Source organism: Toxotes jaculatrix, chromosome 12, assembly GCF_017976425.1.
Source record: "Toxotes jaculatrix isolate fToxJac2 chromosome 12, fToxJac2.pri, whole genome shotgun sequence".
In the NCBI taxonomy this organism is placed as follows: Eukaryota; Metazoa; Chordata; class Actinopteri; family Toxotidae; genus Toxotes; species Toxotes jaculatrix.
Window position 1 is genome coordinate 6,387,702 of NC_054405.1, and position 25,959 is coordinate 6,413,660.

At 41.1% G+C, this 25,959-nt stretch overlaps 1 protein-coding gene across 5 annotated transcripts in view; it reads right to left on the reverse strand.

Moving 5' to 3' along the window:
- auts2a (activator of transcription and developmental regulator AUTS2 a) overlaps positions 1–25,959 on the reverse strand; it is a 291,081-nt gene that overhangs the window by 201,139 nt on the left and 63,983 nt on the right. For all 5 annotated transcript variants that reach the window (XM_041052062.1, XM_041052063.1, XM_041052060.1 and 2 more), the window contains exon 2: positions 21,238–21,450. In XM_041052062.1, coding sequence (XP_040907996.1) covers positions 21,238–21,450 — 213 coding nt within the window. The remainder of the gene's footprint in view (positions 1–21,237; positions 21,451–25,959) is intronic.

Here is a 25,959-nt window from a genome sequence, read left to right on the forward strand (position 1 = left end):
ACTTGTGAATCATTACCAGGAAAAGAAAAAAGAGGAGGCGATTGAGAGGAGGAAAAACAGAGATGAAAATCACAGAGTGAGTCATGAGAAAATGAGTAAAGGAACCTGCTGGCAGCCAGAGAAAGAGTGCACAGAGTTGTTTAATCACAACAGAGATTTCACGATAACAGCATCCTTCCATTGTTCACTTCAGAACCCACACAAGATAAGAAAATAGCTCTACCCAGGACTGTTACAAAGAGTACTGACTGCTATAACAAAGACAATAACTCAGTTGGTGGGAGAAAATGTGCTATTTCAACATCACAATCCTGTTACAATTATGAGCAGAGCTGTGGTTTTGTTACCCACTGAACAGTGGAAAAGGTTGTCTATCTCTGATATAATGGAACTGACAAACATTACTCTATGCTTTTTTATATTTAATTTTAAAAATTCAGACGAGCGTTGGACCTAACAAAGGGCAGGGTCACTTTACGTGTCACAAATGCATCCCTTTTAAACAATATACATTCTGCCAATTATTTTGAGGTTTGAATCTATTTATGTTTATTATTCAACTTTAAAAAGTTACTAAAAACAACAACTAAACCTTAAAAGATTCAGGCTGAAATGTGTTTTGAGTGGCAGCCTAATTAAAATCCACAACCTGTAGCTACAACCTGAAAATGAGATTAGAACTTAATTTATACTAAAAGAAATGTTTGTGCCAAAATGATGCTCAGTATACATAGTAAAATAATTACATACATAGCAGAGAAGAGATTTTTACCCCTGAAACTGAGGTGATGCCACCAAACTTATTACTGTGTTGGAGTTACGAATGAATGACTGATTGAAATTATTTACAATGATTCAGGTTAAAAACACAAAAAAGCCTAAAGGCTCATTTTCACTGTGGTTCTCCAAATATAACAAACAGCATGACAAGAACCTCATAGGACAAAGGCAAACACACCAACAACTACAAACAAATCATACAATAGTGAAGTAGACTGACCTACATGCTCCCAGCTCCTCTCATTATGTAAATCAGAATCCAAATTACTGAGAAAACATCTTTTCAAGGCTACTTTGAATATGTGCTGTGATATGTTTTAGGCTTAAAGCAAACACTGTCTCAGCTTTACAGTGGTGCTAGAGAGTAAAGCTTCTTTTACCACATTAACAAGTGCAGACAACACACAAACCAGACAGCAGTCAAGTTTGACCTGCCATCAGGTTACTCACGGAATAAACATTGAATAAACATTAATGAGTCACAACTGATTTTGTTAACTGGAAAAAGCAGCGGTTAGTGTTCAGCTAAAAATGAAGAGCTGGTTCCCTAATGTTGTGTACATTTATCTATAAGAGAAAGCAGATAATGGATTTGCTAACATATTTGTTATGGTGGGAGCTCAGCCAGGCTGTGTGTTTTACTAATATGGGTGTTAGAACTCAGAGTCACTCACATCAACACGCCCAAATCATTTTTCATACTCACACCATCTAATTGTCAGGCAGTGTAATGCTGCCACTGTAAAACCCTGATATGACTGACAATGTACTGACATTGTACTAATTGTCTATGGATAATTGGACTGTCTCTGCATACTGTGTGTGAATACTGTGACCTTACTGTGTAAACTTTCAAGTGCTTGTGAGGTATTCCTTCAAATACAGTGTGAGTGTGTGCATACACATATGGACAGATACTTTTTCCAGCTAAAATCATCCACAATAATCTGTGGTTGGAGGACAATGTAAGCTAAGCCACATGTGTGCTGGAGTTTGGTGAGTTTAGCCAGTTGTGACAAGTTGAGTGGAGACAGGACATGGAGTGTGTGGACTCGGGTCAGCTACAGCTCAACCACTAGACATGTCCATATGAAATACTCATTAACATCACAGAGGATAAAGAATCCCATGTGCTTTTTTTTCAGACTGCTGAAAAAGTATTTTGCATCAAGCAAATGACCTCTTTAAAATGCAAGAAACAGACTGTTTGAAAAGCAAATACTGTGTGTGTGTTTGTGTGTGTGTGTGTCTGTGAAATGAAGGCTGAAAAATGGTATCTCCAGAGTTTCATCTCCCATTATAAAGCAATATCAAGCTAGCCTTCATTAACTCTGCAGAATATCAGAATAATACTCCGATGGAACATGACCCACCACTGTAAATCCTCACATGATTGTTGTGCACCTCACCCTGGACATAAAAATGGAGGGAATTAAGCACAAGCTTTTGAACAAATCTACTGGAGCAAAGAACACAACACAAAAATATAATTTCATAATTAGAAGAGTGAGTGGGTGGGACAGTAATGAACAAGCAAACAATCCCAGAGAGAGATGCCTATATACTCAGTGTGACCTACTGCACTTTACACTACAGCTGGCTTTTTGTATTTACTTAATTTACTAATAGACAGTGATAAACTGGACTGTAGATTGTATAAGTGAATGTTGGTTTCTGTTCACACACTTAATGTTAGTTTAATTAATATAGTCTACTGTTTTCAGTGATCGTTATCAGTACATTTCTATAGAAGTTTCAGCAGTTACATAAAGTCCATCTCAGTTCGCTCGTCTCCAGTGCTTCACTCAACACCTTAAAACCCAGAGCTTTGAGCTAAATGCTAACCTCTGCATGCTAACATGCTCACAGTGGCAATGCTAACATGCTAATGTTTAGAAAGTACACTTTTTATCGTGATCATCATCTTAGTTATCATGATTACATTTTCTGATTAACCCTAAACACAAAGTACAGCTGAGGCTGATGGGAATGTTCTTTGTTTTTCTTCTATTTGACAAAATACTGGACAAAAATTGTCCAGTGTCTTTAAGCACCCGGAAAAGCACTATACAAATTTGATGTATTATTATTATTATTATTATTATTAAAAAGATTTTGACCTGATGATGGTCCTGAACAAGTGTCAGGGGACCACCAAAGTTATTACAATCATCCTGGTAGCAACATGAATGCCTGAACAAAATTTCATGGCAAGTCATCGATTAATTGTGGAGACATTTGACTCAAAATCACAAATGTCAAACCAAAGAGCGTCACCATGAATTCAAAGCAGGTTCATGCTAAGACAGAGAGAAAATATGTGCAGTGATATGAAGCAGGGAGAAGGGGAAAGGTGGAAGTATCTTTGCCTCATAATAATCAACATTACACCATGTCCCGTATTTGTCAGAATCATAATAAATAAACCAAATTTGAAAGTGATGTAATGAATAAATATGTACACGTGTAACCTTTAAAGGTCACAAAGACATGCCCCATCTAGACCAGACTCAGCCAGTGCCAGTACCTCTGTTCATCCTTCACCAATTTTGGAGGGGTTGCAATATAAGTACAGGCAATAAAATCTATTTTGTGGAACTCTCTCTCTGTCTTTTTTATCCTGGCAGAGGATAAGTCAGCATGGGACCAGAGGATAATGACCTCCAAGCTATAACACTCATGATTGCAGAGTATGGCGAGGATCCCTGCTCATTCCACTGCCCATTACCACAATCCACACAGGGGCTCTTATGTGGGAGCAGCCCCATTAAAAACCTTGAAACATGCCTGAAAAATAGACTGCATCGCATTACCCACGCTCCGTAGCTACAGCCATTACTGTGGATTGGTGGATGTTGGGCCACATCTCTTTGAGAGGGGTGGAGAGTACAAATTATTGATCGTAACCTGTGAACTACATGTGTAGCATTGACAAGGAAATGCATCAGGGGAGGGGGTGGGGGGGGGGTGAGGAAAAGAGGGAGATGTACCATACGTGGCCTCTGACTCAGATCCTTACATCACTCACTTGCACAACACAACAAAACATCACAACATGCACCCAAACACATCCATGTGCGCTCTGCGTGTTCCCTGACACACATTACACCCTCCCTGCTGCTTGGCTTGTTTCTCTCCACCATTTCTTCTGACAGTCTTGTGTGTAAGTGTATTGTATAGCTGGAGGCGAGTCGGTGAAGCAGCAGATGCAGCATAAAGGCATCAAAGCAGCCATCTCCACCCCAGCTCTTAGCGGGTCAACTCAAAGAGATCGCAGTGAGCCAGAGACATTTGAATCAAGGTTAACGGCAGCTTGGAGGGGAGGGCTATCAAAGTGATCTAAAGCACACTTAAAAGGAATAAAGGTAGATCCTATTAGAAGTGCCATATTGATCGGTGTGAACCTAACCTCTTGTACAAAGGTGAATCTGTATTTCAAAAAATAATGATGGTTGCTCTTAACCCTTCAAAAATGAGGACAGTGTGTAATTTTGTTGCATTACATTGTATCATGGTTCTAGCACAAAGTGGATCTCAGGAATATGTTGTATTTAAACATAGACTGCATGCACTGGTAAACACCTCTGATATTTAAATCAGACGCATTACTGAAAATAAGCAGCAGAATTTTAATGGGAGCTGCATGGTGAAATAAATGTATGTTTATAATATTTATAACATATATATATATGTAGTATCAATAACACTGAAAATATCTCTATAATACTGCTTCCACACACCATTGTTTATCTATTGTTACCTTTAGTTGTAATAAATTGTTTGTTTTTTTGTATAACTTTTATATGGATCCAGTCTGTGTGTTCATCTGGGATAACCAGACCAGAACCAGAGATCTGATAAGATTACATGTAGCCTTAGTGCGACAGATGGATTCAGTTGTGAACGGGGCAGCTGGTATTACTGACCATGTTAGTTTGTGACGGTTATGTTTTATTAATGCTAAATTGAGTTTAGGTGCTTTTAATCAATGTGGATTAAAGTGCCTTTGTTTCTCAGTGTCGCAGATATTTGGGAGTATAAGCTAAGGTTTAACTGAAGGCTCATGGGAGACCAGCAGACAGTGAACAACCCGCATCCTTTGAAAAGTGGATATAAACCACCATATTATTTCTAAAATACAACATTTCAAGCACATAATTCATCAGTCAAATCCTACCATAATGTTAAATATATATCGTTAAGATCAGTAACAATTTTTTTCAAAGATGTAAAGCTGTCTGTTCAGAATGTGTACATACCTGCTCATAACACACTGCGTCAAGAACATTTCAGCAACTGACAATAATCAAAAGAATTTGTTTTTCAGAGTCAACATTTTTTGCTCATTATACTCAGTTAGCTGCAAAGTGTGACATTCAGACACATGAGATATATGATTTACACAGAACAGACAGCCTCGGAAACACACACACACATACACACGGTGCCTTCGACACTGACAAGGCTGTGTCCCTACAAGTCGATCTCTGCAGAGTGGCACATTTTTGCTGGAGAAATGACTGTTGTGCATGTGGTTGTGTGGAGAGAGCCCTGCATAGTTCCAGTGTGCCACTCTATAATAAGCTCTACTTATTTTAGCTTCATTATCTCCAACCAGTTCCCCTGCATCACAGAACATCACAGCAAATTGGCTCTGGGATAGGCTGCAATAAAAGAGTATGAGAGACAGAGAATATGTGTAGATGTGTGTCTATCAGCTTGTGTGTGTCACTGTGCCTACATCAACCCAAGCACACAGAAAACTCATACTGGCTTGTGGTGTAAAACCCAGAGGTGTGTACTTTAATAAAAATGCTACTTTGTTCTGAGCGTGGCCTTTAAAAATTGACCATTTGTAGGTTCTATTGGTACATTTTTCAAAATTGCAGTGCATGACAATCGCCCCTCTCTACATAACAGCTACTCACCAACAAATCAGTCACACTGCCCACACTGCCTTTGCCCTGTGGAACAAGAAAAAGGCAAAGAAATCATCCTTGCAAAGCTACACTGCAGCCAATTAAGGAGGAGAATGAAAATCAACACAAGATTCAAGATACACCACAGTGTGCAGACGGCAACAGGAGAGCTCTAGTGGTAAAACCAGCACATCCTAAATAAGATTCCTCCAGAAACGGAGTAGCAGGCATTCTCTTTTACTAGCAGCAGAGGGTGCCAGCACATCACAAAAATAGCCCAGCATGCCACACATTCCACACAACTCCAAGTCCAGTTTACCCATCTAAAAATACCAAACAAAGAAGGAGAGACAGAGGCTGGACCCACTGTTGGTGTGCTATCACTGTGCTTTTTCATGTCTCCTCAGATTTCAATTATTTCATCTTTCCTGGCAGCCACTGAGGCCTGTGTCTGGGAGGGGGCATGGTCTAGACATGCTGTGTTTATTCCAGGAAACCATATAATGATGTTTCATGTGGTGATCTAATATCATAAACCTACTGTTGAGGGTTTCTGCTTTGGTTGGAAGTTTTTGTTAAGGTAGTTGAGGTGGTTTCTAAACAAAAAAGAAAGTTCTAATGATTTTTCTGTGCTCTGAGTCCAGGATTTCCTCAGTAGCAGGTATTATACACTGCAGAAGTATGACAGGGAGCATAGACAGAATCAGATGGATGTATTTTTCAAAGCTTTGTTCTAGCAGAGATGTAGGGCACACTTGTGTGTGAAAATATGGATTTTTTTTTTTTTCAGGAAGCGTTAACGTTTCCCTTCCCTCCTCTTGCCAGTGGCAGATGAGGCCTAGAGTCTGGGTGAATCACAGATGGCTATTTCTCTCTCCCTGCCCTGGGGCGACAGGAAAACCAGGTTGAGACTGCCACCTCCTCAGCCCGCGGTGGCAAAGAGCTGGCACTGTCAAGACGACAGGGAGGGTTCCTCAGAGAAACCGTCTCCATCTGCTCATCTGGGCCAAAGCTGACAGTAAACAGATTTCACTATTTCCTTTTGTACTCTGTTTTATGTGAATTTAGGAATGCACCAGGGATATAGCCTGTGTTTTTTTTCAGTATTCAGAATATATTCACATTTGCATTCAGTGTGTGCACAACACTTTACTCATTCATTTCGCTGAACTTCAGAAACTGATTGTGTTTGGCAATGTGAGACCCAGAAGTGGGTTTATTTTCTTTTCTGAAGTACATCCAGTTTTTCTGACAGTGCATTGTAACTTTCTTCTGCAGCTCTACTCCTTCGTATCCAGTGGCCTGTAAGGTTAAAGGATCAATACTGCTTTTTTGCCCTGGATCCCTGCCCATGTGCCAGGTTAAGAGCCGTTTCCAAACAGATCCGGTTAAGACGGAGACTTCGTCTGATGAAAGAGCAGCAGAGGCAGTGGAGCCTGAGCTCAAGGTCAAGGGACACCAACTCTTATCCCCTTCCCACTTGAGATCTGTCTGAATTCAAGTGAAAGTGCGGTGCTGAGTTCACAGAGATGGTGGTGAACGAGTGATGAGCTGTGAAAAAAAAACTGGATAATCGCAACTTGCTGCAGGGTGTTTGCATTTTGACTACATGTAATGCAACAACATGGAGAGAATGCAGTGTGGTGTTATCTGGCAGTTGTCAGTGGCTCTCATCTCTGAATTGACTCTCTGCATCCTAACAGCTTGTTCAGCTGCACCAAGAAAACAGACCAGTAGACAGAAAAAACAACAGACTCTGGTCCTTTTGTCCATCTTTGCTTTTTTACCAGGCTGCTGTTGCCATGGTGCCAATGTGATCACTCGAGAGGGAAATACAGGACAGGATACCACGTGTAAACTCGTCATTTCACACACTTATGTTCAGGCTCTAAAAAGTATTTAAGTAATAAAAGCAAGTTCTTTATATTTTTTTATATTCTCCAAAAGAACATGGAGAGGTGCTATCAAAGCCTGCTGTGACCCAGAGCCACTGAACAGTCTGGCAGCAGTGCAGAGACAGTTCACTGTCACTCGCCCTTCTAACCAATCAGAGACGTCAGGGGCGGGAGTTCACATCTGTCTGTGAATACATGAACACGCCTCTGGTCTTCTACTCCTTTCACACCAGGCTACAAGCTAGATTAAGTTGCTATGGCTGATTCAAAGACTAGCAAGCTCTCGATTCCTGCATTAGCTAAGACACCCCACACAACGAAGATGTAGGTGAAGGTGAAATAGAGCAGGGAGAGGAAGGGATGGGAGGGGGTGGTGGTTTTCTTTCGAGTCTCATGCCAACACTAGCTTGATTTCTACAACCTGCATATCGTAGCTTTAACTGACAACTAGAGATATTTCTTAAATGCACCCAGTCTCTGATTACATGGCAGAGTGACCTACTAGGTTTACAGGCTCAGGATCTCACCTTTTATCTAAGTCCTGCAACAACAGTAATTGTATTCAGTGCTTGGGTTATGATATTGATATAGTCAATATAGCTAATTGACTGTGTCTGTTTCATGCGTCAGCTGGAAAATCCCACACTTTTAACCAGAGAAATGGGTTGGTTATCCTCTACAATAATCCACTATGTTCTCCTTTATCAGCCTTTCTTTGTTGCTGTCTGGAGTAAATTTGGCTTCTTTGTTGCCTCCAACAATGTCTGTTTCTCTAGTACACTTTTCTTCTTGTGTGTTGCTTCTTCTTCTTGTATTGCTTGCACAGCTTTACATGATGGTTATGAAAGTGTTGTATCAAGTTTGTGCCTGTCTAATCACTCACACTGCAGAGGTTATTATCCAAGACACATTACTCCTCTTTACAAAGAGCATGTGAAGAGTATACATGTATTTATATGGTGTTTCAGGGTCAATAGCTTGCCTACAGATCACACTGGTCCGTAGGTTTTATTTCTTTTATCACGTGTTTTTACTTGTATTGCACCGAAGATAATACTGAGTACAAGATGTGTGTATCTCTTGCACAAGCCCTCTACTTTCCTATGCAAACTTTATGCAAAACAGTTCCCTCCCTGTTTGCTATTTCCAGCTATTGTTCCACAGTTGATAGCTCAGTTTAAAGTAGAGACTGTTAGTGGAATGAGTAAACCAGACAGCTCTCTTGCACAGATGTTTACTTTCTCTCCACCTCTATTTAGTTCACAAAACTATGACTATGGATATATGCTGGAAAAGAACATGAAATCTGAAAACGTTTGGCAAATCCTTACTGGAAAGATCCTTCCCTAATATGGACACAGTGTGTAATGATAAATACTGGTACCTACATCAAAGCAGCTGTATGATCCAGGGGTCTGCAGATCTTCAATGTGTTCTACAAACCAAAAAGATAAACCCTTCACTTATTAAAAAACAACAAAGACTGATATGATGATGGTAGTCTGCGTTTCTCAAAGTGCCTTCTGTCTGTAGCTCTGTATAGTCTCTGCCATATGGTTTTGCATTGGTACATGATCTGTTGTCAGATGACAGGGTAACTAAGGATGACATTACAGACAATTAGCTGGGAGATGGCATGTAGTAATTATACAATAATCATGAGAGTGCCCTTATCTGGCGCAGCATGGCAGACATCCTGTGAACATTATCCTGCGTTATTACACTCAATTTCATGGCACTACGTTAAGTTACATCACCACTGGACTGAGAGTAATCAAAAATCAGAGACCATTCACTGGGAATAACGAAACCCCAGTATGGACAAATTGCTAAGAGGATATGGTCCACCATGTTATCAAAAGCAGGGAAATTAGGCAGAAGGGAATGGAGTGAAATTTATTTTCTTTTTACCCCGTCAGGGAATGAAGATCTGATCGAAAGCAAAAAGAGATAAGGACTTTTCAGCAATGACTCAACACATGCAACTATGAGCTTTCAGATATTCTTCCTCCCCCCTGCAGCCAATGCTCGCCACAATTATAAAGGCCTTGCTCTCATTTCCTGCATCATGGATTACTTACACTGATTAGTGACTACAAGTGCTCATCGTGAGCTTCTACTTCCAAATTTGGGAGCCACGCATTTTAGTCATTTTGGTTAGAGATAATAAAAAAATTTAAACAAAAGATCTGATTATTATACTGAAATGAATAACCTCTTGAACAAAAGTGGATAGGTTAGTCAATGGCAAAACAGAATTTTCCTTTTAGTCATATAGCAGTGACATTGATCATCTTGTCATCCTACATATCAGCAGAGCAACTGGCCTTGGCCTTGAAGGATACTAGTAATGATGATGTGGAGATTAGGATTAGTTCGATCTGTTTGCTGAAAAGCAAGCAGATATCTGCCTGTTAAAAATCAGATATCGACCGGTCACTCTGTCCACCTCTGATATCACAAAGATTTCCCACTACTGCTTCCAGGCCTACAGGTAGTCCAAATCAATCTAGGACCAGCTCACCACTTGGAAGTTTGTAAAACAGTGACACCTGCTCTTGAACTTTAAGGTTACTGGTTTCAGGATTTTCCAATCATCTGAGATCACGAACTTCCTTTTTCCTTTCTCATACACAAAAATAGCAAATGTAAAGGTACTGTATTTGAAATTCTTAGCTCTAAGAAGCTTAAATAAAAAAGGGTAAACAAATTAAAGAATTATTACATTATTATCAAAAAGCCTATTATGGGCTAACCCAGGTAGTAGATAGGGCAATTAGTAAATGATAGCTATAATTTTATCACTGTAGAGAAAAACAAAAGCTAGGTTCAGCCCAATAAAATTACTTCATTAAAAGCTACAAGCATCAGCATTGTGCAAAACTGGGACAGAATACAGTAGACTGAATTTTAAAAAGGTTCCAGCAAAATGGTGGGAAAATAATAGCAGACTAAATTGCTTTTATGTTTCTTTACACTGTATCTTACCCAAAAAGTGCTCATTAAATTTCCACTAATAATATCTGGATATGATCCAAGTAGGATAATACTATTTTTTGAACCCTCTGCTGGCTTTAATCACTCCTAACATGAACTGTTTTAGGGTGATTAAACTGCTTGTAATAGCTCTTACACTGTGGTTACAAATTTCACAGAGATTCAGTGTTGAGTGAGTGGGAGTCGGTGTTTCCTGAAGCAGCGGGAACACAAGCTTACTTTCACTTCTAATGTTTATTTTACTTGACACCTTTACTTGTTAGAAGTCAAGAAAACATGAGTAAATTTGGTAAAACTGGTAGAACACCACAGTCAAATTAAAAACACATGTTCGCTGACTGAGATGCGTGTGGGGTCAAGATGTGGAGGAGACCAACCCTCTACCTCTCTACAAAATCTCAACCCAACTCGATAAAATCCCTCCTGAGAATGTATTTAGGAGACAGAAGCTGAAGCAACTCCCTGTGGATTTATTTCAACTCAAAGAAGCCAGAAAAAGTTCTGTGTGTTCTGAGTCACATCTCAGTCACCACTCAGGCATAGATAGTGAGGGGAAAGGGTCGCCAGGCAGTCACGGAGGAAGCAGGACTGGAACAAAGTGGTTGTGTGGGGCACATGCTGGGTAAATACTTGCCCCACCATGCTCTTTTCTTAAACTGGATATACTTTAACAGTCAGGGTTGCCCCCACATGGGAATATTTCACTCTATGAGCCTTTGGTGCTCCCATAAATACTCCACTTTCCCAGCCAGCACCTGCTCCCTGACTTCCTCTTTTAAAAGGGGGCAATAAAGTGTAGCAAAGGCAAGTGGGGAGGAGAAGTAGAACATACATCTGCAGAGCTCCTTCCAGGCACCCACAAGCCACACACATACATATCATAAACTACATATGGACTAATTTTCTATGTATTTAGACTTAGTGAAATCCAGGATATGCCTAATTGATATTTACAGAGCGATTGCCTCTGCAGTGCATCTGCAGGCTGCACCAAAGAGCAGCAGGAGAAGCAGGTTTGGGCAATTATACACCTTATTAAAGCCTATTAGTGTGCTGCAATGTAGAGGAGGGCACAGTATGTGTGAATTAGTCAGTATGTATGTGTATATTTCGTGTGTGGCTACATCCCAGGTGGTCCATTACGTTGTGAATTTTCACACGGCTGAAATGTTCACATAAGGACTTCCAGCAGATAAGGCCAAAAAAACAGCTGGACAAATTAATCAATACACAGCAGAAATGTTTTTTACTAGATGAAGGAAACATCTACATCAGCAAGGATTAGTTGAAAGAAAGTCATGTAAAAATACCAAACATTTGCTGGTTCTATGCTCTCAGATGTGAGGATTTAATGCTTTTCTTTGTCTTATGTGAATGTGAACTCAGTATCTTTGGATTTTCCACTGCTGGTTGGTCTAAACAAGCAATCTGAAGATTTCATTTTGGGGTCTGGGAAACTGAGAGGGACTTATTTCACAATTTTATGACATCTGAACAATTAATCAGTGGTCAAAACAATTTGTTAGTTGCAGTGCTAGAAAAAACAAGAGCAAGCTTTGCAATTCTTACATTCTAACCACTAGTGGGACAAAATTGTAAAAGGCCTGGATGGTGGTGAGGGAAAAGGTCATGTTACTCTGTGAATCAAACTGGTTTTATCCTCAGGTGATCACAAAAGTGTTCAGTGCCCTTCATATTTTGTTTAAGTTAATGGAAGTTAGAATCAGCCATTGATAAGAATTTGAGCTATTGTTGGACTGGGAATCTCAAGGTATGTTGCCCATGATGAGTGTTGACACAATTGAGACAATTCTTTAATATCTGTAGAGAGGACAAAGGCCCATAGACTGGCTGAGGAGTGCTGCTGTGTATTAAAAAACCCACACTCTTTGGATCCAAGAACATATCATGAAATTTAATAAGAAGAGAGGTTACAATTGTACTTTGCTTATTGCTCCTTTTTTTTGTTCCAATTCTTTCATATGTTTTATTTTTTTCAGTAAGCATTGTGTTTCTATTCTGGGACAAGACAAATACATATATCACTATCCATTTTTGTCCCTTTGTATCCTCCTCCTCTTCCTATTTTGTGTGCAAGAGGAAAATTCCTTGTGCGGCACAAATTTACTCAACAAATGTCTCGGTTATCATAGCATTAGCACTTATGTGTAAAATTTCAAGGCAGTTTATCCTGTGGTTGGAACTGGAGGAGGTGTATTCGGGTCCATCTTTCATGGAGCATGGCTGCATTCAAAAAAATATTATGGTATTTCGTTTTTCAGATTTTAATGTTCCAATGGAAATTGAAATTCAAGCCTTGTTGTGTCACCAGAGGAGAAAATCATAGGGTGACCGAAATCATCATGAATGATATTCTGCTTTCTGCGAAAATCTACAGCAAATTCCATGCAGACTTCATTATTTATGTTATTAGTCTTTGAAAGTACTGTATCCCATCATAATTTAAAGTGTTAGACAGTGGAAAAGTCAGGGGATCAAACGACTCATTAGGATTCATGCTCTGGGAATGACTGTACCAAATTTCATGGAAGTCCATCAAGAATTCAGACCACAAGGACAGTCAGACTGACTGACTGACATCTCCATCCTGAGAGCCCCGCCCCTAGCTGGGCTAAAAGTGTGAGTGTGTGTCTGTGCAAACAGGCAGGGCAAGACTGGCAAAGTGAGATAAAGTTCAAGTAGTTTGGACGCAGGTGTTGGGTGTGTGCATTCCCTCCCACAACACACAAATTATGAGAGGTTTTTGCCTCCTTACTCACTTCAATCTTTCTTTCTTCTCCCACACATGCATTCATCCAGTGGAAACTTTAAAAAAAAAAATGGAGAGACCGAGGAGGAGTAGGAGTAGGAGGAGACAGCACTCCATAAGTTATACACAGCCGCACTGTGTTATGTTACTTCTGGTGAGAGGGAGAAAAAAAGAAGAAGAAAGAAAAACAATTTCCAAATCCAGATGGACTTGAACTATCTTGAGCGTTCATCTGCGGGTCTGTGTGTTCTAAACAGTAGCAGATTGGATTAGACGTAAGTCTGACTGCTGTGTTGGAGTGGTCTGCCTGTGACAGGGGCTGGACAGCCACGATAAAAGCTTCTTCAAACACCTTCGCCCCACTGCCCAGCGCTGACTGACAGCTGAGATGGGCCTGGGCTTTAAGTGGCCGACACTTCGGTTTAAAGTGCAGCCACTTAATTTTTCACAAATTGACTGTGAGGGTTGTCAAGAGTAAGAGCTGGCATCAGGTTGGACAGTGACTAGTGAGAGCAGATGCTGTCTGTCTGTCTTTCATTTCACTGCTCTGCCTCCCTTACAGCAGCTACACAGTCTTCACTGTGCGACTGCAGTGAAATGACTCAGTTTAGCAGTCGTGTAAGCGGGTAGTCCAACCCCCTGCCCTCCTCCCGTCATCCCTTAGAGAAAAGTGACACTTCAAAAGACAAGGTTTCTCCAAGCAGGGAAAGAAGGCAGAGAATTAAAATAAATAAATAAATAAATAAAACATTTTCAAAGACATGTTGGCCTAGACTTGTTTAACAGCATCAGGGATTTGTGTTAAATACAAGTGGTTTTGAAAGGGGACATGGTAAACACACAAGTCATCGGGGGTAGATGGGCGGATGCATGTAGTTAAAATGGCAGGGGTTTGAATATGTTGTCAGAAGGCCTTAAGCAGCTGGGGGCCCAGTGGTGCAGCAAGAGAAAATGACAGTGTAATGAGTTAGAAGGACCCCAGCATCACATCTTATCACAAGGTCCTGGATTTCTACAGTACCACCGCACTGTCATCACACACACGATGTCAGAGTTACACACAAACATGGCGAAGCTGTGCAGAGACCTCTGAGTTTGCACTGAAGCTGACCCGTGCACGTTGCCGCAGTAACGTCTTATCACTCGCTATCATATTCCACACGCTTTTACTGTGTTAACATTAATATACAGTGCAGTTAAAAACACATCCAAGCAGTAATTACACGCAGCTTTGTCAAGCCAGCAGATACATTCAAATGTTTACAGACACAAAGACCACAAAACAAGCCATCACGATTGGATTTGATTTGATCCAGTGCTATAAACCACCACTGTGACAGCGACAATTAGCGTCCCCACAACCACCCACCAGAATGGATTTAGCATCTTATCTGACAATCAGGACACTGCTTTTCTTCGAATCTCTTATTGGCTTAGTGGGTAAGCTTATTAAGGGTGACCCGCGAAGCTGAAAGAGCTGAACATTATATTACATTTCACTGCAGACTGAAAAGCATGTCAGTTTGCCCCTGTTCTGACAAAATCAGGGCTTCACTCCAAATATTTACACACACACACACACACATACACACACACACACACACACACACACACACACACACACACACACACACACCCCATAACCAGCCCCAGAGATTTGGCATTAGAGCTTTTAGCTTGATCTCATTACACGTGGCCATCAGCAGGCTGCAGTAAGAGTTCAGCCCAGGTGAGAGACGGATGCTGAATGATAATACAGCCTCTGGCAGGCCTAAGGCAGGGCTTTTCCACCAGGGCAGGTGGAGTGAGGATCTACCCGATGAGATGATACAAGGAGCCAGAGGCCAGAGACCAGAGCCCTCCAGTTGACGGGCTGACCTGGTGTGAGCTTCTCAAGGAAGTGTCTTCAACCCCCCCAGGGCTAGACACCGCTCAGTAGTGTCCGTTGCCATTACTAATCTCACCACTGGGACAAAGACCAGGACCACAGCTCTCTTTTCACATGTTTTAGGTGAGACTGATGAATGGGGACAGCTGTGAGGTGGTGAAAGGCTTTTACTTGATTTTGGTAATAAAAGAATTCAGATGGGTGACCTGTAAAAGTCCAGTCATGTCAGTCTTATGCAGCAGATATTCAACAGCACTGCTCACATGGATCCATACTGCATGTCTTCACATGGGCTTTGTGTGTTTTTAATGCAAAACGGCTGAGAAACTGTGAAACATAGTGGAACTAGCGTATGAACGCAAAAGGTAATACATCTTAATTCCAAAGAATCACTCAGAAAAGGTTCATAAAAGACATTCTCACTTCCAAGAACCACTGCCAGTAATGCCAAGATGGTCTGCTCAATGACTGAAAGTGCCTGTCAACCCCATTACACTGCTCTGCCTCATAATGAGCCAGTGTAACACCACAACCAGCTGACAGCATGAGATGCCAAGATCACACTTAATCCATGGTTCATTTAATGTGCTGGAGAGATTTATACAAGGATGTCATCATGCAAAGTGCTAAGATTAAACTAATTACACATTTTTGTATTGCTGTGTACATTTGTGAGACCATTTAAAAATGTATGTTACTGAAACAACAGAAAAAGGGAAGTTTGACACCAAACACTGTATAAGTTTAATATTTACCTCTTAACTCTTACCTACAAATCTCATTTGCTCACTGTAAACATGTACTGTATTTCTGTGTTCACAGTTTTCAGGCTTTGGGGTCTGAGAGTCTGCACATTCAATTTGAAATAAATTGGATTATACATTAAAATGCCAAGTCTCAGCTCTGAGTTTGTTTACATCAATACAGAAAGTACTGTGTGGGCGATTTAGCCTTTATAACACAGTGCAGTACAACTTCATCATATTTAATATTGGTTGCAAAATAATTTTGCAGTCTGCGACCCACAGACGTCACCGGACACATATCTGGTGATTCTCTCGCAGAGCTTCACTGCAGCTCCTTCAGCTCCTGTTTGTTGTGGGGCCTCTCTGCCTTTAGTCTGGTCTTCAGCAAGAGGAATGCAGCTCAGTCAGACTGAGATCAATCAAAGATATTCCACCTGTTCACCCTGAACAGCTCCTTGCTCTTTGTTGGCCTCATGTTTCTGATGTGATGTGTTAAAAGGGCTATAGTATCTCCCATACAGTTCTTTCTGTCCTGTGGAAACCAACTAAAAAAAGTCTTGGTACTTTGATGTAGTAACCATGTTTTAATTCAAATTGGATGTGCTGCAGCACAGACCCTGAAGAACAAAAAATGTGTAACTGTTTAAATACTTAGGGCCTATACTGTATTTGTTTGCACCAGCAGCCAGCTGGAGTAATTGGGGATCATTTGGTTTGAGGTAAAGGATCGCCCCACTAATGCAAACATGGTCACAAAAAAGGAGAGTTCAGTGCGCAGCCCTAAGAATTACAAAAGTAAATATGGCCCTTTTGCTTCAGATTAAACTCTTTCTCTGCTGCATTTTATGTCCTTGGATTCTTACCAAATGTTCATATACAGACAGACGACTATTCCTTCAAGACTGACTCCAGCCCAATAAATCACTGCACCCAAATGTCTGAGAAACAGACAGACTCAGTCAGACAGACACACAGACAGACAGCCAGCCAGCCGGAGCAGCAGACAGACAGCCAGGTGGTTGGACTGAGCTTTGGGGGTGGGGTGGGGCCGACCTGAGCCCTCCTTGCTTGCCCCCACCCACTCCTTGTCTCCACACTCTCCCAGTGCCAGAGAGCAGATGGGCTTCACAGCACGCCCCTCTGTTCACCAGAGCTACTGTACAAAGCAGCACACACCACAGGCCACCACTTCAACATCAGTGAGCAGAATACAGCCTTACCAAAACAACACACACACACACACACACACATCAGTGCTGGAAACTTCTATCCTATCCACAGTATTGTCAGACAACAGCAAACATGCCAGCCTCCTCACTGTAAATACAAGTCTGAATCCAGGTCAGTTAGTAACAAATACATAAATATAAATGATGCGATGTAACATTTGCTTGCGTTTTTTCACATCTGTTCTGAGGTATCACTTAATCCCTGTTTTATGTACATTTCACACACACAAAGCCTCATTCACACACACACACACATTTCCAGCATTGAGTGCCATCTCTTATAACCACTCATACAAAACTCTCATACACAAAGAAATAACACTTATTTTGAATGATGTTCCCCACATCTGATGTATGTCAGTGAATGTCTGTCTGTGCTTGCATGCTCGTAAATGATTTCAACCTCATACAGAGCTACACACAGACACACACACTGCCTCAAGCACACTGACCACAGAAACCAATGGTTAGTTCAAATCTCTTCCACCCTAAGTTTTTTAAAGCTACAATAAATGTAGCATTAAATCATAGTCTCAAAATCTAGATCAGCAATTCAATATTGCACAAGTGACAATCAAAAACATACCAGTGGGAAAAAAAAACTTGATAAAAGAAGAGAAGAGTTATTAAGTCATATAATTTGAGGCGCGTTACTATACTCTCATCCATCTCCACTGAAGCTTTCTCTATCTGGGCTCTTTTTTTCCACAGTGAAGCGATATGTCAGAGGCGCTCATAAACATTTCTCTATTTTCCCCCCTTGAGCTTACAATATCTCATAGTTCAGTACATTGGGTCAGTGCCAGAGATCGAAAACATTTGCTGGGATGTGCTAGCTTGGCTGGAAGAGGAAAGAAAGCAGGGAAAAAAAAAAAAACACCTCTTGCTTTATTCAACACTGAATTCTCACCCTCTCTCTTTCTCGCTCTTTCCGTTTAAAGTCAGAGTTAACAAAAAGTGCTGATAACAGGGACTCTCTCTCCAGACTGTAGCATTTCTGAATGGAGAATTAAACCTTGAGACAGACCCCTGACATTTAAACCGTAACCTTGTGGGAGGACAATGCCTTAACATTTATTTATAGTGAGGCCAAAGAAAAGATGATAGTTCTTCTAGATAACTCAGCAGCTTGTTTCTCTTCAGAGAGGACAAAACGGGGAGGTGTAGGGCACAGATGACGATCTTTTCAATTATGCATATGTCATAAAGTATGACAGATTAGGGTGTTATTGAGCACCAAGGTTGACAGGTTTATCTGCATCTTGCAGGAAACAAAGAGCTATTTTTCATTACTGAGGAAGGTAACCGTGTAACAGGCAGGGGATGCAGCTACACTCAAAGCCAAAAACATTAGGTTACCACAATCATCCGCAATATAATCATTAACATCATTTTTGATAATTACCAAGATTAAAGGGAGCCACTGCAATTTAGAGAGCTCTCACTGGTGACTAAGCCAAAACGCCTTGCATTTAACCCATGGGTGTTGTTCCTATCATGTCACAGCCACCTGTGATGTGTGCAGAGGGTTATGGCAACGCATGCTGAGTTAATGTTTGTTTGTGTGCCACTACATATGTGGGTGAGCAGGTGAGGGAGGTGAGAAAGAGTGTGGGTGAGAATGTGGTAGATGAGTTTGCGTGTGCGTTCCTGCGTGTGCATGAATGCATCTGCAAGCATTTGTGCGACAGTGTGTGTGTGTGTCTGTGTGTGTGTGCGCACGCTCAGGAGATCAGGGTTGTACTCGCTCTGCCAACAGCCTAAACACCACTCATGACCAACCTGCAACCGCAGCCAACCGCAGCCACCTGCCAAAGTATGCAACAAACACACAGTCGAGCCAACAGCACAACACACATTTGAATAAAAGGTGCAGGTGAACACATACTTACTAATGCACAAGCTCACATATACGTGCCTCCAGGTCGTCATATCTGCCCTGGATGTACAGCTATCACAGCAAGACAACCTTGAAACTGGCAGGTAGCACCATCTGTCCATTAGCCAGTACAGGGACAGACATGACACACAGACAGCAGCAGTGACCCTCACAACAGAGGTCAGCAGCGAAGGCTACAGGCTACAGCTACTGTATGCTGCATTCACACAACTACTGTACGTTCTCCGTCACGTGACTTGTTAAAAATAGGAAGCTTTGAGAGCAGTTGGGACACCGATCCACATAACTAATGACTACAGGCTGAGGGATCATCTATTCAGCAGCAGCGAGCAGCCACAACAAGAACACAGCTACGACTACTAAACTGCACGATACAAAACATCTAGCATGAATATATGTAGCATTATGTTTTATGAAAACTTGTCAGAGGAACCTGAGAGTGTGAACCCTAAAATATTATATTATATTATAAAATATTATATAAAATTAAAAGATTTTAATGCAAAATTTCTTTTAAAAAAATAAGCAGATATTTGCAAATTTAGAGACAGTAAGACACAAAGTGATCTGATCGAGTTATTTTTTTATGCTACAACCCACAAATCTGTGACCAACAGGACAGAGACCAAACCAGAATCAAGAAATACCACCACACACACTGCTCCCATAAAGCCACTGTGGAGTCAACACTGAATATTTAAGCTAACAGTGTACCTGTGCCTTTGTGTAGCCCTCCTGTCTGTTTGTCCTGCAGTGACCCACACACACACACACACACACGTCCTTGAATATGCAGCTCAAGAAGACTGACCCTCTACCAGAGAAATGGCAAAGCATAACCTCTGTGTCTCTGTTGTGCGTGTTTGTCTAAACAGTAGGTAGTGCTGTAACAGATAGTCCTTGTTGGTGGAGATACACCAGTGCATCTGTGTACCATAAATATTCATTAGTGACCTTGTCACCTCTGTAATGCACAAAAATATGTTCAGGCATACACTGATATACATTCACGTACCCTTGACGCTATATTCCACACTGACAGAGCAGCTCGACTTTATTTCACTGCAAACGCCGATGTCTGTTCAGGTTTCTGAAGCCTTAAAACTCGTAGGTGAAGGAATTTCAGCCAACTTTAAGCTCAAACTGGTTCTTCAACAGCCACGTCATCTTTGCAGATCCTTGAAACTCTTACTTTTACGAAACACAGAAATGTGGACCAGATGATTGTAGGTTTCTGTTTTCTGTTTTCCCTTTTTTCTCTTTTTCACAAATGAGTTTTGCTTGTTTGTCATTATGACCAAACAGCCTCTACACTCCACACTCCCAAAAGCCACCAGCAGAACCAGAGGCTATCATTAAACCAACACCATAGCGGTGAACACCATTAAGGTGTAAACCTGCTGCTACACTGGGAGATTTCAGTGTCACTGGTCTCTGGGTTTAATTGACATTCTCTACACATATCTTTGGTCTCAATTTTACTTATTACCAAAGCTGTAAGAAAGACCCAATGCAAACACAATACATCATATAACATGTATGTAAATATAATGCCAACGTACATATTGAACCATTATAGCCTGCATGACATGACATAGTTATAGAATTAAGTTTTGTTGCAATTGATTTTGACTTAATAGGCTTTGAATAGACTTTCTCAACAACATAATTTTTTTTTTTTTTTAAATCCAGGCCAATGTCTCAGAAACTGTGAGAATCACTGTAGCAAAGTGAGCAACAGCAGCTTAAATATGGAGCAATGAAAAGCCTCAAAACCTTTATATTTCTGGATGCACATTTTACCCAGAGACTAAAAACTAGCTGCTACATTTTTATGAACCAACATCTCCAGTCGTCCCACATCCAGTGCCTGTGCACAGAGCAATGAACTGTACAAACAACCCTGCACTGGCTTCAGTTAAAGGATATTTTTAACTCTCTATCAGAATACATTCACTGAAATGACAGGATGTCTGAAAGACTGTGTCCATTTATATCACAGCCCACAGCAAACACAGCATCATCTATATTTACCATACAAGATTTATCACACATATGATAAGAACACTACATCAATACTTTGCAATAGAGAGAGATAATATCTGAAACTCACCATTGAGTGTTTCTTGTTCAGGTGTTTCTTCTTCCTCTTGCCTTGTGTGTGTGCCAGGCGGGGGTTGTTCTCCTGGTCAGAAGGCTGGTGATGATGGTGATTGTTCTTGCAGGGGTCCAGACTCAGGCCATTGGGGACCCTGGTAGGCTTTTTCTTTTGCAGGGGCCCCGCCTGGTTGTCTCTGCACTCCTGGGGCTTCAGTGTCATGTTCTTCTACAGAGGAAACAGAACCAGAAAAAGCTTATATTAGAAGGTTTTTAGGTTCTTTGTTAGATTTTTTTTTTTTGATGATGATTTTTTTTTTACCATTTTGCTTTTATTTGAAAGTACACAGGAGAGAGGCCAAGAGGAATAAAGAGGAAAGAGAGACCAAAACAGGACCCTGTTGGAATTTAAACTAGTGACGATGCAGTTAGGTGGTGTGTGCCTTCCACCGTTAGGCCAACAGGATGCCACAATCAATGAGAATGTTTGATTGTTTGCTGACACAGTAGAAACCTGATCTAAAAATGAGAAGCAGAGGATTTCATGCCATCAGCTGTTTTCAATAGTTCAGTCTGAGAAATTAACAGAATAAAAAAACAAAACAAAACAAAGAAGCCTCAGGGCACCATAAAATAAACTGAGATGGCTAAATTTGAGCTCTGATGCTGGCAACCCTGTAAACAAAAAGGACATACCTCACATATTCCTGGACAACAGGCCTCACTTGAAATAAGCAGGAGGTGGATAAGAGAATTTACAGTTCTATAAAGTAGTTTGTGAGGTTATTAAGGGTGGAATATTTTGTCCTTTCTTCATTTATAGTGTTATTAAACAGTTAAATCTTTCAAATGTTCAAAGTGAGCTCTCAATTTAGAGATCTTACATTTATGTTCCACATGTCCACACTTTTTCCTAACTGTAAGTACGTGGTCAGTAATCCAGGGCAGCAGTTTAACACCAACCTTGAGCAATTGAGCAATTTCGAAAGGAGCTACAGTGTCAAGTGTTGCAGCACATTGCTGCATAAATCCTGAGGCGAGTTCATCAGTAATAGATTTGGGGTCTAGAGGGTCAAGCAACTGAGAAGTCTGATACAGGTTAGAGAATTTCTCAGCCTCAGCCTATGAGGAGATGGGATGGACTTATTGAAGGCTTCTCAATAATGATGGTGAAGTCTGACATGGAATATTAAAAATAACAGCGACATGATCGGATATTGAATTTGTTGTCTCTATGGAGAGAAGATGTGCAAACTCAGCAAGGAGGTCATTGTTTGCTCTGGGCAGGTGAAAAGCCAGATCAAAAAACACAATGGGATCAATGAAAGTAAACAGCTCAGAAGAAATAAAACTTCCAACAACAGAGGGAGCATTTCTGTGTCCCCCCTCCCATGGTTCAGTGATAGCCTTAACACTATCTGACCAGGTTTCTGCAAGAAAAGCAATATCTAGGTCAGGGGAGGTGTTAAAATCACTGACAGTAAGACTGATTTGAGATAGACCTCAAGGTCAACAGACAGCCCTTCAAACACACAGTAATCACTGATCAGTAAGAGATTTTACAGTGAGTAGGTTAGAAAAAAACTACAAGGTTTCAAATCAGCCTTAACAGCCTTTCTGTTGGACAGCCTTACTGTATAATGTGCTGGAATAAATGACACCTGATGAGACAGTTAAACCACTTTCTCCAGTGTCAGAAACGGTAAGTGTAGAGTTCACGCAAGAATCGCTGCAATATGAAGAAACAGCAGAGGGACCTACAAGAGTGGGTCTGGGCCTGTTGTATGCAGTATGTAAACTCGTTACAGACTGACATGACATTTTCTTGGAGCAATGTTCAGACGGAGTATAAAGCCAGGGTATGGTATGGAAAACACCAGAAAAGTATGATGGGACACAAGGCGGAGTGGAGCAAGCAGCACAGCCAGATTCACTGACGGAGCAGCAGTGACTGCTGAGGGGAAAGCAGGTTTCTGCTGTCCCTCAGGTGCAAGAAATTCTCAGTCACCCAACAGTGAACTGCTCAGTTGGATGTCACTGGGAGGCGGTGTGGTCCAGGGCTCCAGATCGATCAGGGGTAGAGCTAGCTGGATCCGCAAGCCTCACATCGAATTTCTTCCTGGAATCTCCAGCATGGCACAGTGGAGTCCACTCAAAAAATGGTGGTGGTCATAATATATGACCAGTTATAAAATATGATGCATTTCTATAGCTACTACACTGTACACAGTACAACATATAAACTAATTAAAATAATCTTTACTTCAGTACAAAGTACATTTTGCTGCTAATACTTTTGTATTTTTACCAAGTAAAATTTGAATACAGGACTTTTACTTGAAGTGGAGTCATTTTTCCTTCAGGTATTGCTACTTCTACTTAAAACACCTGAACAAACCTCTGCTGATGAACCTCTCACATTTGCCTTCTGCATACCAGAAATCTCTCTGCACTCTGTTTCACTTCAGTTTTTTAAGAAAAAAAAAAAACCTGCCTCAGTCCAGTTACTTCTTTAGCAGCGCTTTCTATTTGTTCAGGAGTACTTGAGCTGGACTAAGCACTCGTCCAAAAAACTGTGCCTCAGTCCAGGATTTATCCCACAGCCCGCAGAAACCACGGTGAGCCTCAGAGTTGGTGTGCAGTACATGTGAGGAATGAAACCAAGGCAGATTTTCCACATAACACTGGTGAGAACAAAATCCACCATATCTCAAGCACCAGCAGTTACTCACTGATGGACCACCTCGAAGCAACCTTAGCGTGCCTGTAGAGAATTCCTTCATCAGTGTTACAGATATGCAGCGCTGTCAGAGGGATGGGTTTGATGAGTGTGCTACTGGCACTGACTCACTAAACCATTTCTAAAGGCCTCCATTCACACACAGAAAAAACAAGTGCATGCATCAACTAATCTTGTTTGCCTTTTCCGCCCACACTCATCCAAGGCAAATAATGCAACATGACATGCATTGTCAGTGCACAGAATAAGTGACAAAGTTATGATGGGGCTGAGAGAGCTTCCATTGTGTCAGGCTTCTGCATGCTTCTGAGCCTCCAAACCAATTGATTGCCTGGAATAAATTATGCACAATATGTTTTGCCTGCTCACCGAACAATAGCAAGACAAATTCCTTATTTCAGCACCTTACGACACTGAAAGGCAAGTAATTGCTCAATATGGCTCACTCTACACCAGTTTTCATTACTGTGATTGTCTGTGTTAGCACTGGTATTTAGTAGCAGTGACTGTCTGCAGGCATCCTCACGACATGTCTCTATCTGAAAGGTATCCATTCTAATTCACTTTATTTTTTTTAGTTTTACAAAGACTGTATGACCTATCACATCCAGTGTGAGATTAAAAAAAAGTGTTACTGTCAAAGATCCTGTTATTAATGTTATATTTTCAGACATAACTGATTTACTTAACAACTAAAAGTCCCACTCCACTAAAATATATTTCACCTGTTGTTTGATCTTCACTGTGCAGAGCCGGGTGTGTGCAAAGTTTGACACTATAGGGCTGTTTTCACATTCCTCTGCACAAAGTGTCAAGCTTCTCAGTGCTCAGCTTAAAACTATTAGATGAAAAAAGATTTGCATATTCACTGAATCTGGATCTTTCTAAGGAGCAGATCTCATTTTAAGAAAGAAACTTTTTTTTGAGGAAAAACCATGAGACAAATGATTGTTATTTTTAGGGTATCTATACTTTCATTGTTAATTGATCAGACAGTAGACATGCAGATATGTTTGTCTGCCTGAGGTCGATTAATACAAGTTGTGAGCTGCATGCAATTTCCTGCTGAATATTCCAAAGCCGCTCATTAACAATTCATTTACAGCAGAATTGTGAAGAGGCTCCTCCTGAACATCCACTGTGCTTTGTCTGGAGTTTGCAATAAACGAGGAACATGAAGTCTGTGCCGCTGCTTTCACAATGAGGGAGAGAGTGAATGAAACAATGGAAAGCTCTGCTAGCCAAAAAAATAACTGCAGTTGAAAAATAATAATCTGAAATGAGTCAGCGCATAGAGACGATGAAGTGAAGGAGCAGAGTGCAGCCAACACATGATTCCAGGAGGGATTCGATAATCACTGCAGCAGTTCAGGTAATGGGATACAGCTTATCCAATCAAACGCTTTCATTTGTGTGCTTGCTTTTAACTCCACTGTTCTTCTCCTGTGTTTGGTATCTTGGCTTGGTTTTGTTCAAGAAACAGTAGAAACATGTTTATCCTGATTTGCTGTGTTGATGCCGCTTTCTCTCTTCACTTTGCTTTGCCTTGTGTTTAATACCACACTGGAGAATCTTGTCCCTCATCCATGTGCTGGAGGTCCCTGAAATTATTGTTTGCAGCAGTAGATTTAACAAGCTGGACCCTCTCTGGTCTCTCACAGCCTGTTGACATTTGAGCTACCAAACAGGAAAGCCAGTGAGAGTCTGATCAAAGAGTCTGATCGACTTGTCTTACCGAGACAATTTAATTCGTTTCCAAAAACTGGGCTCCGAGCAGAGAGGAGAAGAGAGAGGGATGGATGGAAACAGAAAACAGAGGACAGACAGAGATGGTGAGAGATGGAGAGGCAGAGAGAGCACTCGAACACCAGAGGTTTAATGAATCTGCCTTCCCACGATACTACTGCATTCAGCACCAAGCACAAAGTACATCTGCACTCTCTATGTCTCTCTCTTTCACACACACACACACACACACACACACACACACACACACAC